The sequence below is a fragment of the Orcinus orca genome, chromosome 11 (assembly GCF_937001465.1).
Source record: "Orcinus orca chromosome 11, mOrcOrc1.1, whole genome shotgun sequence".
Lineage (NCBI taxonomy): Eukaryota > Metazoa > Chordata > Mammalia > Artiodactyla > Delphinidae > Orcinus > Orcinus orca.
Window position 1 is genome coordinate 22,418,458 of NC_064569.1, and position 16,969 is coordinate 22,435,426.

Sequence of the window (16,969 nt, forward strand, 5' to 3'; positions counted from 1 at the left end):
ATCCCAGCAGGAGGCTGACAAGAATAGGAATTTATAGTGTGTGAGACAGTGGTTCCTAATGCCAGTCCTGTTCTTGCCTGAGTACTTGGCAGTGAAGCAAATTACTGAACTTAAGTTCCTCCTAGGATTAGCAATAATTCCTAAAGAGCAACCTATTCCTGGGCTTTTGTCAAGGAAACCACATTGACCAGAAGAAACTATACCATGCACTGTACAAGTTATGTTCCAAATCACTTTTCTTACATTTTGCCCGAGGAGAAAATGTAAGAAGACCAATAGTTGGAAATGAAAGATGAATTTCCCATCCATCTGTCAAGACATTGTGTGACTGTCTATTTCTGCCTTATCCTAGGAGGTATAACCACTCTTGGAAAAAAAAAAAATCATGCCTTAGAATGTAAAGCTCCAGAGCATAAGGAAAAACTAGAAAGTAGAATCTAAACTTGAACAGTTGGGGGAACACACGTTAAACTAAGAATGATTTGCCCCAAGGAATCCAGTGGGTCTGTTCCCCTTGTGTGTTCTACTTCCTCCTATCATGTTTAGGTTCTAGATTCTTTTCTCTTGCTCTCAGGCTTTTGGTGGAAGTGAATCAACATTTCCAAGAAATGAGGACTGCAGTGATTCACCGGCAACCTTATCATGCCACTATGAACTCCTAAGGACATCTGACTTTCACCATCTGGCTTCTACCATCTACTGAGTGATCCTGGCCAAAATACTCATTTCTGAACCTCTGTTTGCCTACCGAGAAGACAAGAATTATAGGTGTTCAACCACCTCACAAAGGTTGTTGTGAGGCTCACATGAGATGATAAAGGGAAAAATGCTTTGTGAGCAAAAGTGTATACACAGTCTGTATTGTACATTGTAACCAGGATCCTAGCAATTCCACTTCACCATTAAGGTGGCACTGAACACGTGTAGGTCTAAGAATGTCCCCTTAGCCTCCCAATCTTGGAAAACCACCTCCGAACAGTGTACACTTGTCTGGAAAGCCAGGGTTTGAACGCGTTCAGGGAAACCTAGGCCAGATTGCAAGAGTATCTGCCAGGCTCTGTGTGGAATTTTTCTTTCTGAGCTGACAACATACGTCGGTGTTGGTGCATTTGGGGTAGAGCTCCAAGTCAAGGCTAGGGCTGGGATGTTTCAAGAATGGTTTTCATTAGGGATGTGTCTCGCAGTGTGTTACTGAGAGCAGCTTCTCCTTTCACCTCCAGCAGGATGAAGTCCCCGTGCCCACCTTAAGCGCAACGGTTTCTCCGGGTCTTGCCTATTTCCGTCGGGAACACGCGTCCAAATGCCCCCGCCAGGTTCGGTCCTAAGTAGCCCTCAGGACACAAAAAGCAGCTAGTTTCTACGCTGTAATGAAGAGTCCTGGTAGGAAGACTAATAAATTTAGCCTGGTTGATGCAAAGCTTTGGTGTTTTCTCGGCCGTTCCTTTTCTCCACTACCTCTACTAGACAAACTGTGACCAAGTAAAACCCGAGGGTCCCGTGGGCGTGGAGCGAACCAGCGTATTCGGCATATGATGAGGGGCTGTCAAGTGATCCGCAAAGGATCTTTCTTCTGGATTCACAACAACCGTTGCAGTATCCCAAAGGGCTTCCTCGGTGACCCCTCTCTGTCATCGTACCCTCGTCTTCGCAGCTAAGCCCTTCCACGGCAGAAAAGAGAAGGGGCCGGAGAAGTCCCCCTTCCAGCTCCCCCCGGAAGCCCCTCCCACGCACCCCTACGCCCCCGGCCCCGTAACCCCCGCCATGCAACGATTTGCATCCATCCTTTACCTTTTCCCCCCAAGGGAAACAACTCCTACCTCCGGAATAGGCAGACGACTGACCTGTAAGTGATCGGGGAAACCTGTTTTAAAGAGGCCGGTTTCCAGAAAGCCTCGAGGGGCTTTGTCGCGGGCCTCTACGCACTTTACCTCCTGCCGCAGGGGTCGGCGGGGCGGGGCGGGGCCGCCGTGACTCCGCCCTGCGCGCCGTCCCTTTCTCCCGCCCCCGGTCCGGCGGCGCCCAGACCCCCGCGAGCGGGCGAATCCCCGCCGCACGTTCCGCGGACTCCGCTGGCCGCGTGCCCGGGGGCTGCAGTGGCGGCCGCCGCGGCACCGGGCAGAGCCCCGCGTGTGCCCGCGCCCTCACCCCGGGACCGCCGCCTGGGCCGGCGCAGGGCGAGCCCGGGGCTCTCCATGCTGCCGGCCCGGGGGCTGCGGAGTCGGCCGGGTGGCTCCTGCGATGGCGACGGAAGAGGAGGAGGCGGCGAGAGGTGAGGCTGCGGGCGCGTGGCTCCAGCTGCGGGAGCGGCGCCTGATGCGCTAGGGGCGCTCGGGCCAGGCTGAGGGGCAAGCGGCCGGCACGGCGACGCCAGGTGGGCGCACTTTGCGGGGGGGCTGTCCTCCGGCCCGGCATCACCTGCTGTGGCCTCTGGGGCCAAGGTTGTTCCTTGCGGTACAGGTGCGGTGCGTCGCCCCGCGCATCCTCCCCGAGAGCGGGAGGCGGGGAGTGACGCCCGCGGTCGCCGCCGGCTTTCGGACTGCCAGCAGCCCAGTTTCTTGGCCCCGGGCCGGACGTGTCGACGAAGGTGAGCTGGCGAGGGACCATCCACCCTGTGATGGCGAGCAGCCTGACCCCGCCCACCACTGGGCGTTCACTTCGCCGTCTGCAGGGACTGCTGTGCGGACTTCTTAGATTTCGTTTTTCCCGTGTATAAACCAGTTGCCAGCAGCCATTAAAGGAGCTCGGGCTCTGCGAGCCCATCCCCTCTGAACTGGAAATACTCACTTCTGTTCCCTTCTTCAAAAACTGCCCAGCGGCAGACGAGCGCGGGGAGGCAGGGCTCCCCGCACTTCGTACTCTCGAAAACCACAGATTGCACCGCAACAGCTCTCTGTCAGCGAGAGGCGGCTCTTGTGCCACTACAGCTTTAGGAAAGCCATCAGTGGAATTGGTTTGTTTCGTTTTATATTTCTTTGGAGTTTTTGTGACTTGAGCTGGAAGCGTTGCTACGTCTTTTTCCTCTCTTTGGTATTCACTGGCGGTCTCTTCCGTATGACTACTCATGTAATTATGGGCTGATCATAAAATATTTGTTACTTAAGACGAACAGGAGGCAGGAAAAAAAACCATAGAAATAGCTAAAGGAAGACTGGCAGAGAGAAGTTCAGGGAAGCAGTTTATTAAATTTCCACTTTCCTTTTGGAATATTGTGATGAGTTTAGATTGTTCTCTGAAATACAGCATCATGAGAAGAGGTGCTTTTGAAAAATCTAATACAGTTGTGGGGATTTGGGTCATGCGGAGATTTCTAAAATTCTGTCATGTGAATATTTGAAGTCTTTCTGGACGATATGAAGATGTGAGTAAGCACTGGTTTGAAAAGAGAAGGCATCGTTTTAAGCTCAGACATCCTCTCTGCTCTGGCTGTGACTGAACTCTGCCCTTTACTCTGTCACCTGGGTTAAGTTATTGCTATTTAGCCTTAGTTTCTTCATCTGTAAAATGGGGATAATTATAGTATCTGTCTTATAGAATAGTGACGATTAAAGGAGATATGAATATATTTAAATACCTATAAAGTGCTTAGCTCAGTTCTTGGGAAATAGTAAGTATGCTGTAAATATTAGCTTAATATAGTTATTAGTTTACAGCTTCAATTTGCTTTGTGAAAGTAATGAATCTCGTTTAGCCTATTAAGAAAGTGTTGTTGCACACAAGCTGAAATTGGCCAAATTGAAAGACTATTTGGGCTTTTCTGAAAAAAAGACATGTGAAAATATACCTACCAATTCAAAACAGGGCTTTCACCAGGTAAGTCTTATGACAAGTATTTGGACAAAGTTTACTGATATTTAGCTGAATACCAGATGTTAACTTGGGAGTGATCAACACTAATCTTTCTTAGGTAAGAGGAGCAAAGTTTCCATGGGGGCCGGAAGGGCCAGCATTTATTGAGGTCCTATTATGTACCAGGCATTTCATGAGGGAGACCTTCTGTGGCCTCACAGCAGCCCTGTGATGTAGGAGATATTATCTCCCTTTCATAGATGAGGTGAGAACACTGAGGCTGTAGCCAGAAATTGACAAACCTGAAGTTAAAATCTGTGACTACTGCCTGGGCTGCTCTCCTTTCTTTCCTGGCTGGCTGGATGGTTGATGAGCAGTGTGCTCACTTCCAGACACCCTCTTTATCTAAAGAGGGAGAAAAAATATATTGTTACAAGTTCTCCCATTCCTGGAGAAGAAAACTGAAACAAAACAGAATTCTCAATGTCAGAATCCAGGGCCATGGTTTTTTTCCCTGGCACAAAATCCTTGCAGATTCCTTTTTCCTAGGCAATTTGACATTCAGGCCCTCACGGTAAAATAAAAATCTGGGAATTCCCTGGAGTTCTGGTGGTTAGGGCTCTGCCCTTCCCCTGCAGCGGCCACGGGTTCAATCCCTGGTCAGGGAACTAAGATGCTGCATGCTGTGCAGCGGGGCCAAAAAAAAAAATCTAAGACTGGTGTATGGAGAAACCTCCCCATGGTTTGGTTCCACTGCTGAAAAAACTGGGCGCCTGGTTTTGAAGATGGCCACCCGAAATCAGCTGGTACATAATTGCCTGCTCACTTGTTTTTGACAGGCTATGGTAAACACCAAGATTAAGCAAGCTGTCAAGTGCCTGAGCGTCCTCCTGGTAACAGATTCCAGAATCCTTGGAGTTAGGAAGCAGCCAATCTTGGGGGAGCAGCACATTTCCCACGACTGACTGCCAGACTTGCTCTTCGGTCTAGGCATCTGAGGGGCAGCTTTCTCACCTTCCCTTCCCTCCACCCCTATCTTTTACCTTACCATCCCATGTTCTCACCTGTGATGTTATCAGATCCAACTCTTTTGAGGTGTAGTTATAGTGGCTTAAGTTCATTTTTGTCATTCGTGACATCATGTCTTAATCAACTTTGCATAAACTCCTTTTCCTGGCCTAGATCCTTAGGCAAAGTTTCAGCCTGACGTGCGTTACTCAGGATAAACCAGGATGGACTAAAATTACTTTTCACATGTTTTAGGTTAAGGAAAGGGAGAGGAAAAGAGAGAAGGGGGAGGAGGGGTGAGGAGAGGAGGGGTGGAGTAAAGAGAGAGGAGGAGAGAGAGAGGGAAGTAGCCGGGTAGAAAGGGTGTAAAGGGGAGGACAGAGGGGGAGGAGACGAGGGAGAACGAGGCGGAGGAGGGAATGGGGAAGTAAGAAAAGGAGCACTGGGGGAAAGGGGGGAGGGCTGAGGAGGGATGGAGGTGAGGAGAGATAGGGGAGAGAAGGAAGGGAGGGTAGGGACTGCCACCCATCAAAGTTTGACTCCAGGAAAAATAAAAAGAAATTTAATGTTTAAAATATATGGGAGGGCTTCCCTGGTGGCGCAGTGGTTGAGAGTCCACCTGCCGATGCAGGGGACGCGGGTTCATGCCCTGGTCCGGGAAGATCCCACATGCCGCGGAGCGGCTGGGCCCGTGAGCCATGGCCGCTGAGCCTGTGCATCCGGAGCCTGTGCTCTGCAACAGGAGAGGCCACAACAGTGAGAAGCCCGCGTACCGCAAAAAATAAAAAAAAATATATGGGAAAACCAAAATATTTGTAAATACAGTGATTTCAGTGTACTTTTTTCCTTGTGGAAAGACTTCCTGGTTCTAAAAAGCATGATCTTTTTCTGTGCAGTGAACATTGATTAGAGCATCCTTTCGAAACCTCTCCCTTTACATAATGTTCAGGACATCATAACCAAGGTGATAACATTTCATTCTATAGCCCTGACTTCAGTTGCCCCATTGAGCTGAAGACCTGCAGATTTCCACCACGACAGCTGAGTAACACAGGTGCCTGGGATCTGGGTCAGCATCAGCATCACCAGTGGCTCAGTGAGCCAGGTGCCCCACAGTAGACAAGTGTACCTGAGCCATCTGCCTTTGCTTTGAGACAGTGATTTCTTGCTCTCGTTTTTGCAAGTCTGCTGTATGGAGTGGCTCCCCCCAAATCTCAGCCCTTCTGTACCCCCTGCTTCACCCAATGCCTCTCTCCTTCCAGGTGGCAGGAGGCTCTGAGAGCTTAGAAGAACCTACAATTTAAGCTTAGTGGAGCTGCGACCCCAGGTGAAAGATGTTCTCTGCAGTAGTGTGTAGTGTTTCTGGATAGTTACTGCTAATTTAGGAAGCACTTGGCTGTACACGCTCCCCGCCCTGTTTTCTTCTCTTACTCGGGTGAAGTCACATTTACTGGTCTCTGACACGTAGTGTTATATCACTTTAGGCTATAATATCTCATTTACCCAGCCTGCAATTTTTAACCTTAAAATATTTTAAAACTAATTAAAATATTTAAATCAGTCCAGTTATATAATGTTAAAATTCTCATTTGAAAATACTTAAATGTTGGTTGGCATGATAAGAAATTTGTCATTTATCTAAGTAAATTAGTATTTCGTTTCTCTAGTCTTTAATCTTATGATTTAAATCTCTAGATAGTGTCTTTACAGAGAGAGAAAAACAAAGAAGACTGAAGGAAAAGGACATAGAGACTCATTCTTCCTCTTAACATGGTTTGCATGATAGGATACTTACAATTGAGAGTCAAGATGATTGCTATAAAACAGCAATTTCCAATACATTCCAAATGTTTTACTTACAATATTTTATTAATATTTTTACTTAGGTAAGAAGCGTGCTTTACTGTATATTCTGAGCCTATTACAGGGAAAGTAGAGAAGCATCGATCAACTTTCTCTTCCAAAACATCTCCACTGTGTCTCCCTTACACGTACTAGACTCAGTTATGTGCCTTTCCCCATACGGTTTAAACGGTCCCACGTCCACTTAGGCTGTTCACTGCTTAGGCTGTTCACTGCTCCTGTGACTCTGCTTAGGCTGTTCACTGCTCCTGGACTGTCTTGCCCTCTCTGCTTAGGCTGTTCACTGCTCCTGGACTGTCTTGCCCTCTCTCCAGATGGGCCTGTAGGAGTCTTGAGGGCTCTGCTTAGGCTGTTCACTGCTCCTGGACTGTCTTGCCCTCTCTCCAGATGGGCCTGTAGGAGTCTTGAGGGCCGAGCTCAGGAATCACTATGTGTCATCCGCCTGTGGAGCAGAAGATCTGGTGTAGGAAAATCAGCACAAGCTTTGGAGCCAGGCCATTGGGAATGTGAGTGCGAGTTTATATACTAGCTATGTGACCTCAGCCAAATTATTTAACTGCTTTGAGCCCCAATTTCCTCATCTATAGAATGGGGGTTAAAAATTTACCTTGGAGAGTTATGGTGAATTAAATGAGATGATTCCAAACTGTATAGTGAAATCTGATGTTCAACAAATGATTTTTCTTCTTCTCCTCATGAACCCTTCCCAGAACTTCCCCCATCCCTAGATGGAAATGATTCTCCCCTTCTATTTCCACACTGTAGATTTTGGTGTGCCTATGAGAACATTTGTGCCTGCTTGCCACGGCATATGTACGCATCTTAGCTCCATCCTTGGGTGGCACATTCCTAGGAGAACAGGGTTGGTTCTTGATCATCTTTACAGTCTTCAACTCCTCGTACCTATTAAGTACCTAATCAAGTTTTATCGATTTTAAGTGAATATTGGTTTGAGGTACAGGCAGGGCTGGTTCATTCACAAAGTATCCATTCAGTACGTACTTACTACTGTTCTAGGCAAACAGAGATAAAGAAATGGATAAATCAAGCAAAAGGGTGAAAGAGCTTATAAGGTGTATTAGGCAAGGTGAAAAGCCTGATGTGTCGTGTAAGATAGACCTTAGCAAAATCTATAGTTTAACTGCTAGGAGTGAGCCTCCTCACCCAAAGTTGGGAAAAATTATACCTAGTTTGTGGGGGAGGGACTGAGAGAAGGCTTTTAGAGAAGAGGTCAAGTTTAGTATTGGTGACTAGACAACTCTTGTTTAGCAGCCCAGAAGAGGGTCCTCCAGGACAGAGACTAGGCATAGATGTGGAAAATTGTCAGTGATGTGCTTGGAAAAACTGTTGCTAAGATCCTTTGGGTCTGGCCAGGAAAAGTGGAAAAGGAAGAACTGGCCTGTCGTTGTCTTGTTAGTGCCATCGAGGGCTTCCACTCCCACGCCTGTGATGTGGCAGGACAGTTAACACAGAAAGCCTGAGTTACAGCCTGGTGATTTGCCTTCTCTCCAAAAGGAAAGATCCATGTATCTTCTTTTTGGTCCCTGGCCAGCAAGAGAGCGTTTGTATCACCCTGAAAGGCTACTTGTGGCATATTTCTGATCAGAAAGAAAAAAATCAGAGGTCCTGGTCCTTGGCAGGTGATTAGTTGTATGGTCTTAGCCTTCACTCCAAGTGCACCTGGGACACTACTTTCTCTCATCCTCTTTTCCCTGAAAAAAAGTAGCTGCTTATATCTTTAAATCCATTTCACATTCTTTCTTCTGAAAAGCCTCACTAGTGCTATTTCATTTATTCCCATTGCAGCCAGTTGAGAAGCAGGTTTCTGGACTTGCATCATCTGTTCAATGTAATGACCTATGTTGTTCCACTGTCCCCCGTCGCTGATGTGCCCCTCCTATGGACATGTGCTCCTGGCCTGATCTCAGACCCTTCCCCTGCAGCTGCACGGGACAGGGCTGCACCAGGCTCTCAACCTTGACTTCCAAAACAAACAGTGAAGATTTATAAACCAAAAGGGATCCATTGCCAGGCAAGTCAGAACATGTTCCTAATGTGAAAAGAGCACTCCTGGAAACACCTGTGTGTGATAACATCAGAAGATGTTCTTATTTTGATTCAGACACCGTGCAGAGGATCTCTGGCTTAGAAGTTACTTGAAAGCAGAAGCTCTTATATATATATCAAAATACCTCTGCATCTTTTTTTTCTTAGGAGAGGAGAATATAGGGAGAAGAGGTTGTTGTTGAGCCTAGACGGTACCAAAGCCGTATGTATTTTGTAGAAATACAGATTGTGAAAGAGAGATCAGCATACCATGAGCAGAACTGAAATTGAACGCTTTTCACAGCAGAGATCAATATATGTTTAAAGGCATAGAAGATAGTGAAGATTAGTAATTGTTTTGTCAAAATCTAGAGAACAGTTTTTACTGAAAAAGTTGAACGCAATCTCCGGCTCTACATTTGTCTTTCTTCCCAGCTCCCTGGTTGGAGTATTGGATTTCCTCTCTGAGTTACGTGGTACCCAAAGGTAGGCAGTGCTTACACTACCAGGGAGACAAACCGTACTGCATTGTAGGGAGGCCATCTCTTCTGGAATGAGTCATCCAGACAACAGCACTGACCTAGAAAAGAGAGACCAGACTCAATTTTCCAGGCATCATGGCGCTAGTGGTTTCTTTAGGACAATTCTCTTTTCTTTACTTTTCAACTTGAGTTCACATAGAGCTTTTGGCTTGTCAGTTCCTTTCAGCAGCAGTAACCGTTGCCACCTCCGGGACATGTGGTCGCAAACCAAGCAGCCAGATCTTAGAAGGACGTTCGAATTCACACCTCAAATTTTAGAAGACGTCTAGGCCGAATTCTTTATCAAGAGGTTTTAAAATAATTTTTTGTTAGCTATTCGTTTAGGAAGAGCCCGAAGGCAGCTTTAGATTCTAATCATCATTATAACTATGGTATGTTATCTGTAGCTAATATTAAAGTCATAAATGTCATGTTGGGTTTTATTACTTTTAAAACTCATACTGTGTTTCAGTTTTAGGACTTCAGCGTTTTCCTGTTGCAGTGGCAGTGCTTCCCGCCCCACCCCCCTTTAAAGGGTCTCCTTCTTTCTAGACTAATCACCATTGGGTGAAGAGATACACAAATATTTTTGTGCACACTGACAAATTTTTTTTTCCCAAAGTTAACTGAAGGTGCCTTACTTTGTTGATACTTGAGATGTGAAGAACCATGATATCTTTTGTAGGTTCTGTATCGAATTTTGCATATCAAATCATACCTGACTAATATTACTCATGATAATAGCCTACACTGTGTTTCCTATGTACTATGCCAGCGTTGTATCTTCCTGTGTAACAGTGCTGTGGGGTAGCCCATCAAAATCTAAAGATGTTTCTGTGACTTCAGGAGAAAGCTGCTGATACTGAAAATGCTGAACCCCGCATTCTTATGCATGAGGATCAATCAGGCCTGGACCAGGTTAGGGGAATTTTCTGTCTCAGTGTGGAACAAATTCTGAATGAACTGCTTTTTCTTGCTTTTGCCATCCTGGATGAGGTTATAATGCCTCTGGAAGATTGGCCTTTTCTGCAACAGGCGTCGTCAGGGAAGCATTCTTAGGTGCTTATATCACTCTGATTATATTCTGCATCATAACTGCGTGGTTTCCCGTGACTCCGATTTCCTTAGAGTCATTCTGGGTGTTTCTCTTCCCCCTTTGCCCCATTTCAAAAGCTTAGCATGGATCATTCTCACTTTTTGGCTCTTCTGAATGAATAATTCTTAACCTTTATTGAGGATTTACTCTGTGCTAGTTGTCTAAATGCTTGACATGGTATGATTCACGAATCTTCAGCAAATCTGTAAAGTTGGTACTATTATTGTTCTATGTTTCTGAGGAAGAAATTGAGACACAGATTTTAAGTACATTGCCCAAGGTAAAGTGTGCATAGTAAGTAGCAGAACCAGGATTTGAACCCAGGCAGACTGGCCTCCAGAGCTTTTATCCTTTTCTTCAAAGCCTGCTAGACCTCTGGATGAGGTACCATTTCTGTGATGTTCTGATGTCTAAAACTGAACTCCCGTTGGGAGGGAGTGTGGAATACTGGCTTACTTTTGGCTTTGGAAGAATGTGAACTCTTTCACCTAATAATTGTGTGATCTTTGGCATGTGTACCAGTCAGCGTTCAACCAGAGGAGCTGAACCAGTAGGAGATATGTATATTAAGAGATTTATTACAAGGAATTGGCTTATGCAAATGTGGGAGCAAACCAGGCAAGCCTGGAATTCGTAGGATGGGCCATCAGAAAAGGCAGGCTGGAGCTCTCAGGCACAGACCGAAGCAGCTGTCCGTAGGCAGAGTTTCTTCTTCAGGGAAGCCTCAGCTCTGTTTTTAAGGCCTTTCAACTGATAAAATCAGGCCCACCCATATCATCTAGGATAACCCTAGATAACCCTAGCCCTACTCTAACCCTGACCCTAATCTAGGACAGTCACCCCTATTAATGTCAACTGATTATAGAGTTTAATCACATCTACAGAATACCTTCAACAGCAACACTTAGATTCGTATCTGACTGAGTGAACTGAGGACTGTAGCCAGCCAAGCTGACACGGCAAAAAGACCACGGCAGCAACTTACTTCATTCCTCTGAGGCTGTTTCCTTGTACGCTAAACCGTCGCCATAGGGCTGTTGTGAGGATTGTACGAAGTAAGGTATGTAAAGGTCACGGTGCCTGGCGTGTAAAGATTCAGCACAAGATTATTTAACTGGTGGTGGTGGTGGAAGTGGGGGTGCTGACAGCAGCAGCAGCTGTGATCTCGCCCAGCATAGTGACTTAATCCCCTTTCCTATCACTCTCCTGACCAGTCTGGTTTACTGCAGGGAGTGCTGCCTAACTGATGTTCCTGCCGAAAATCTCTTCTCATCCGTTTTTTTTCTCAAGACTATATTGGAGAATTAAAGTAGCTCACTACTCTCCATCTTTGAAAAAAATGTCTTACTGCAATCCAGACTCACTGTGTTTATAGCTTTCCTCAGTATATTACTGCAGTAGTGTACTCCCTCCCCCAAAAGTGCTACCCACCGCTTGCTTGCTAAAAGCTCGCGGGAGGGAGGACTGCCTTCCCCAGTGGCATTGAGTGCTTTTGTTTTTGTTTTTGAATTTCTGTAGTGATTGAGAGTGGGACATGCATGAGAACTGTTTCTCCAAAAGAGGCTACTGTATTTAAGTCCTGTTTCTTTTATTGCAACTGTAGTGTAACACACAGCTGGGCGTCTTGTTTCACACTCTGAGCCTCAGTTTCCTCAACTGTAAGGTGAGTGAATTGGACAGGATAATGTCTTGTGTTCCCTTTCCCTCCTCTTAATCTTTTATTGCAAATTAAGAAAATCAGGTGTATATTTTTAGGGTTTTATATTTTATAGTAATTTTTATCTTTTTGAGCAAAAATTGTTTGTTTTTTTCCAGATCAAAACAGATACTTAAAAGGCAGTACTTTTGAATATAGGTCAATCAAACAGTAGTTGAATCAAATAGTAAATAATTAACCAAGAGAATCTTCCACTTCCCCACTCTATCAGATGAGAAACAACTCATTAACAAATGAACGAACTTAGGAACTGTTAAAAGTCTATAGGAATAACATCTTTGGCATTGAATGTCATACAGCAAGCGAGTGGGCTGTGAACCTTAACATTTAAGATCACGTTCCAGATTTTATTCATTGAAATGCGTAAATGATGCCTTTTCCCAGTAATTTGTCCTTTTTTTCCATTTCACCGCACCACCAGCAGCACTCAAGCCTTTGGTTAATACCTGGTAGAATCCCAGGTATTACAGGAGGATCGATCAGATTTCCAGTTCCGTGAAGGAGCGGTCTCTGGTCACCATCATATTCTCAGCCCCTACAGCACGGTGTCTGCTTCATAGGAGCTTGATGAGTATGTACTGATGGCACGACATGCAGGATGTCCAAGGGCCACAGCTGACAGGTTCCACTCACCAGGTGACTAGGCCAATAGGGGACTTGGCTAGCTCTTTTCCTCCCATGCCCTTTCTACCTGTTGTGTTGTACTGTTGTGCTGCGCACTGGGGAACTGTCTTTTTAGCTCTAAGGTTTAGAAGCCATAAATTTCCTATCCTCCTGTATCCTACTCCTCCCATTCACACCCATGCAATTGGTTTGTGTTCCACCCTGAGCACTGCGCCCTCATGACCAGATATGGAGGGCCTTAGCATATGCCATGCAGGAGATCCAGGGCACCTGCTTATTTTAAAGCCATTTTTAGTACCTAGTCAGATGGGGATGATGTAAGCAAATCCACATGTTACCTCACACGTGCTCTGGAATATAAGTGCCTTTGCACAGAGCAAGCCTGGGAGATCCCTGGCCCCTCCTTACTAGTAGCAGGGATGTGTCATATAGGAAACCAGATTGCCCTCTGGCCCATTTTAAGCCAGGAGGTCCAACATAGTCCATGCAGCGAACACCACTTAATCCCTGAGGCTCTCTGACACCCTTGTATTGTTCACTGTCGTACTCCCAGACTGCTTTCCCCACCCCAAAGTGGATCCTTTCTCCTATGGCTGAGTGATTGTCTGAGTCCACTCTGACCATTCACATCTCTTCCCTAGTGTCAACCTTTGGCTTACCTCTGTGACTCTGACTTGAGCTCTCGCTTTGTCTATGCTGTATTTGGTCACAGTGAATAATTCCCTACTCTTCCCTCTTTGGCTTTTTGTTGTTGCTGTTCAACATGCCAGCCGGACATTTGGTTTGAAAATGTAAATGTCATGCTGGTCACTTTTGCAGATGGCATATTTAAGGAGGCTTAGTCAATCTGGTAGACAGATTCTGAATCCAAAAAGATGTTTATAGGGTGATACCAAAGAAGATTAAACTTAACAACAAAAAAAAGGGCCAGCGCCTCAGTGTAAAACAAAATGCAGACGTATGAAATGGTAAAGATGTGACTTAACAGCAGCCCGTAGCAAAGACAGATTTGGGTTTACTCCAGAAAATCCCTACCTGGGAATCAGGAGACTTACATAGCAGTCCCTCCTCCATCAATGTCTGGCTGTATGATAAAGGGCAAGGAACTTAATCAACTATGGAATTCTGTTTCTTTCTTGGAAGAAGAAGGAGCTATACTAGACCATCTCTAATGTTAGTTACAGTTCTAAAATTACATGAATGAATCAACAGTTTACATTTTATTTATTTATTTATTTTTGGTTGCGTTGGGTCTTCATTTCTGTCCGAGGGCTTTCTCTAGTTGTGGTGAGCGGGGGCCACCCTTCATCGCGGTGCGCGGGCCTCTCACTGTCGCGGCCTCTCTTGTTGCGGAGCACGGGCTCCAGACGCGCAGGCTCAGTAGCTGTGGCTCACGGGCCCAGTTGCTCTGCGGCATGTGGGATCTTCCCAGACCGGGGCTCGAACCCGTGTCCCCTGCATTGGCAGGCAGGTTCTCAACCACTGCGCCACCAGGGAAGTCCGAATCAACAGTTTAAAGTGAAGGCCCAGGGGCTTCCCTGGTGACGCAGTGGTTGAGAACCTGCCTGCCAATGCAGGGGACACGGGTTCGAGCCCCGGTCTGGGAAGATCCCACATGCCGCAGAGCAACTGGGCCCGTGAGCCACAGCTACTGAGCCTGCGCGTCTGGAGCCCGTGCTCCGCAACAAGAGAGGCCGCGACAGTGAGAGGCCCGCGCACCGCGATGAAGGGTGGCCCCCGCTCACCACAACTAGAGAAAGCCCTCGGACAGAAATGAAGACCCAACGCAACCAAAAATAAATAAATAAATAAATTTATTTTAAAAAACAAAGTGAAGGCCCAATGTATAAAATAAAAGCTAATGCAGTCTTATACATAATGAAAGTATAATCAGAACATTATCATTCAAAGTTCTACTCTCCTCTCTGTGGAGGTGACAATTCTTGGATGTTGAGTTCCGATCACACCACACATCAAAGTATTTTTAGCCAAAGCATGTTCAGAAGAGAGCAACCAGGCTAGTGACAAGGCAACCTATGGGTAATGTTTGAAAGAATCACATGGTTTGACTTAGGGGAGAGAAGAATTTAGGACAAAAGCGTGAGATATTATGGTTGTCCACCAAAGTTTGAGGGGTTCTATACTATTTACAAACTATCTGAGATGTCACCTCCTTCCTGAAGCCTTCATGGAGTGCTGTGACCCAGAGTTCTCCAAAGATACCTTCCATTCCACCTTGTAGTTGGGTTATTTCTATACTTATCTGACTGAACTCTTTGAGGGTGAATGCCATGTCGTACTTATCCTTGCACCCTCTCTAGCTTCTAATGCAGTGCCTTGCACAGTAGTAAGTATGCAAGTACTTGCAACTGAATTGAAACTTACTAGACTTATCAGACTTAGGGATGTTGGATAGAAATTACAGAGAGACTTTTTGGCTTTCCAAGAAGTTACCTTTTCAAATAATAAAAACATCTTAAAATTACATGGATTACTATGTAATCCATCGCACAACCCATTCATTAGAATGAATAAAGTTAAAAAGGCTGACAATGCCAGTTGTTGGTGAGGATGGAGCAGCTGGAACTCTGAGATACTGCTAGTGGAAATGTGGAATGGCATAACCGCTTAGGGACACAGTGTGGCAGTTTCCCCAAAATGTAAACATGTACCTACCTTGCAACCCATGTTCTGTGTCTAAGTATTTACCCAAGATAAAGGAAAACATTTGTCTAAGCAGAGACTGGTACATGAATATTTGAAGCAGCCTTATTTACAATAGCCAAAAATTGGAAATAAGCCAAATGGTCATCAACAAATGAATTCCGTGGATACACAAAATATGATACCCACCCAAGGGGAAACAAATTGGCAATAAAACCGCACAACAACGTGGATGAATCTCAAAATCATTATGAGGGAAAGAGGCCAGACTCAAAAGGGTATGTCATATGATTCTATTTATATAAAATCTAGAAAATGCAAACAAATGGTTAAAAAACTAAAAGCAAGTCACTGTTTGCCTGGGATTGGGGTGGAGGGAAGGGCTTGGGGAAACCTTTTCCTGGTTTTTTCATGTCTTAATTTTATGGTGGTTTTTGATATGTAGAAATTTTAACTTTAATGTAATCATTTCTTTTGCGGTTTTTACCTTTGGCCTCATACTTTGAAAGTCCTCACTTTAAGGTTATGTAAATAGTCACATATTTTTTTCTTTATACTTTTATGATTTTATTTTCCTACATTTAACTCATTCATCCAGCACAAATTTATTTTGGTAAATAGCGAGAAATAGAGATCTAATATTTTCCAAATAGGTAAGGAATTGACCTAATACTAGTTAATTGAATAATCCGTCATTTCCTCAGTTATTGAGTGTGGGTGGTATGTCAGGGATTGTTTTAAGCTGGGAATACAAACATGGTCCCTGCCCTCAGGGAGCTGTGTCTGGTGAGAGAGACTGACTAGTGACAAGATAATTACAGTGAAGTGGGATCAGCTCAATGATGATATCAATTACAAGGTGCTACTGGATTACATAGGAGGGGCCCCAGTTAGGTGGCAGGTTTGGGGGGCAGTGGTCAGAGAGGGCTTCTTGTAGGAGATAACATGTCTTGACAAGTAAGTTTATGTTAACCTGATTTGGGAACAGGGCATTCCAGGCATAAGCATGCCTAGAGAAGCAGAGCCGGGGGGGGGGAACGTGACATGGCTGGGGACTGTCACTTAGTGCTTTGTGCCTGTTGCCTGGGTCACGAGTAAGAGAGCGGCATGCGGTGAGGCTCGTAGGGAGGCTGAAAAACTTTGTATTTCATGTCATCTTAAATTCAGCGGGGGGCTTCCCTGGTGGCGTGGTGGTTGGGAGTCTGCCTGCCGATGCAGGGGATGCGGGTTCGTGCCCCGGTCCGGGAGGATCCCACATGCCGCGGAGTGGCTGGGCCCGTGAGCCATGACCGCTGAGCCTGCACGTCCAGAGCCTGTGCTCCACAACGGGAGAGGCCACAGCAGTGAGAGGCCCACGTACCGCAAAAAAAAAAAAAAAAAAATTCAGCGGGGAGCTGTACACCTGAAACTAACATAACGTGGGAAGTCAACTATACTTCAATTAAAAAAGAATTCAGTGGGGAGCCACAGTTGAATTTTGAGCAGTGAAATGCAGTAGTCAAAGCCCTTGTGCAATGATCATACTGCTGGTGGTCTGCATATTGAGTAGCGTACTGCTTTTTTCACAGCAACGATCACAGTTTTGATGAATGTCTCACATTACCCTCTTTAGAATTGGCGGGAGAAATTTCTTGTTTAATGATT

The 16,969-nt window shown here is 45.6% G+C and overlaps 1 protein-coding gene across 5 annotated transcripts in view; it reads left to right on the plus strand.

The window, feature by feature from the left end:
* Positions 1-2,003: 2,003 nt before the first annotated feature.
* BMAL2 (basic helix-loop-helix ARNT like 2) overlaps positions 2,004-16,969 on the plus strand; it is a 126,225-nt gene continuing 111,259 nt past the window's right edge. For all 5 annotated transcript variants that reach the window (XR_004483811.2, XR_004483810.2, XM_049694198.1 and 2 more), the window contains exon 1: positions 2,004-2,269. Coding sequence is in view for 3 of the 5 variants with exons in the window: in XM_049694198.1 (XP_049550155.1) it covers positions 2,239-2,269 (31 nt within the window). In the remaining 2 variants the exon portion in view is untranslated. The remainder of the gene's footprint in view (positions 2,270-16,969) is intronic.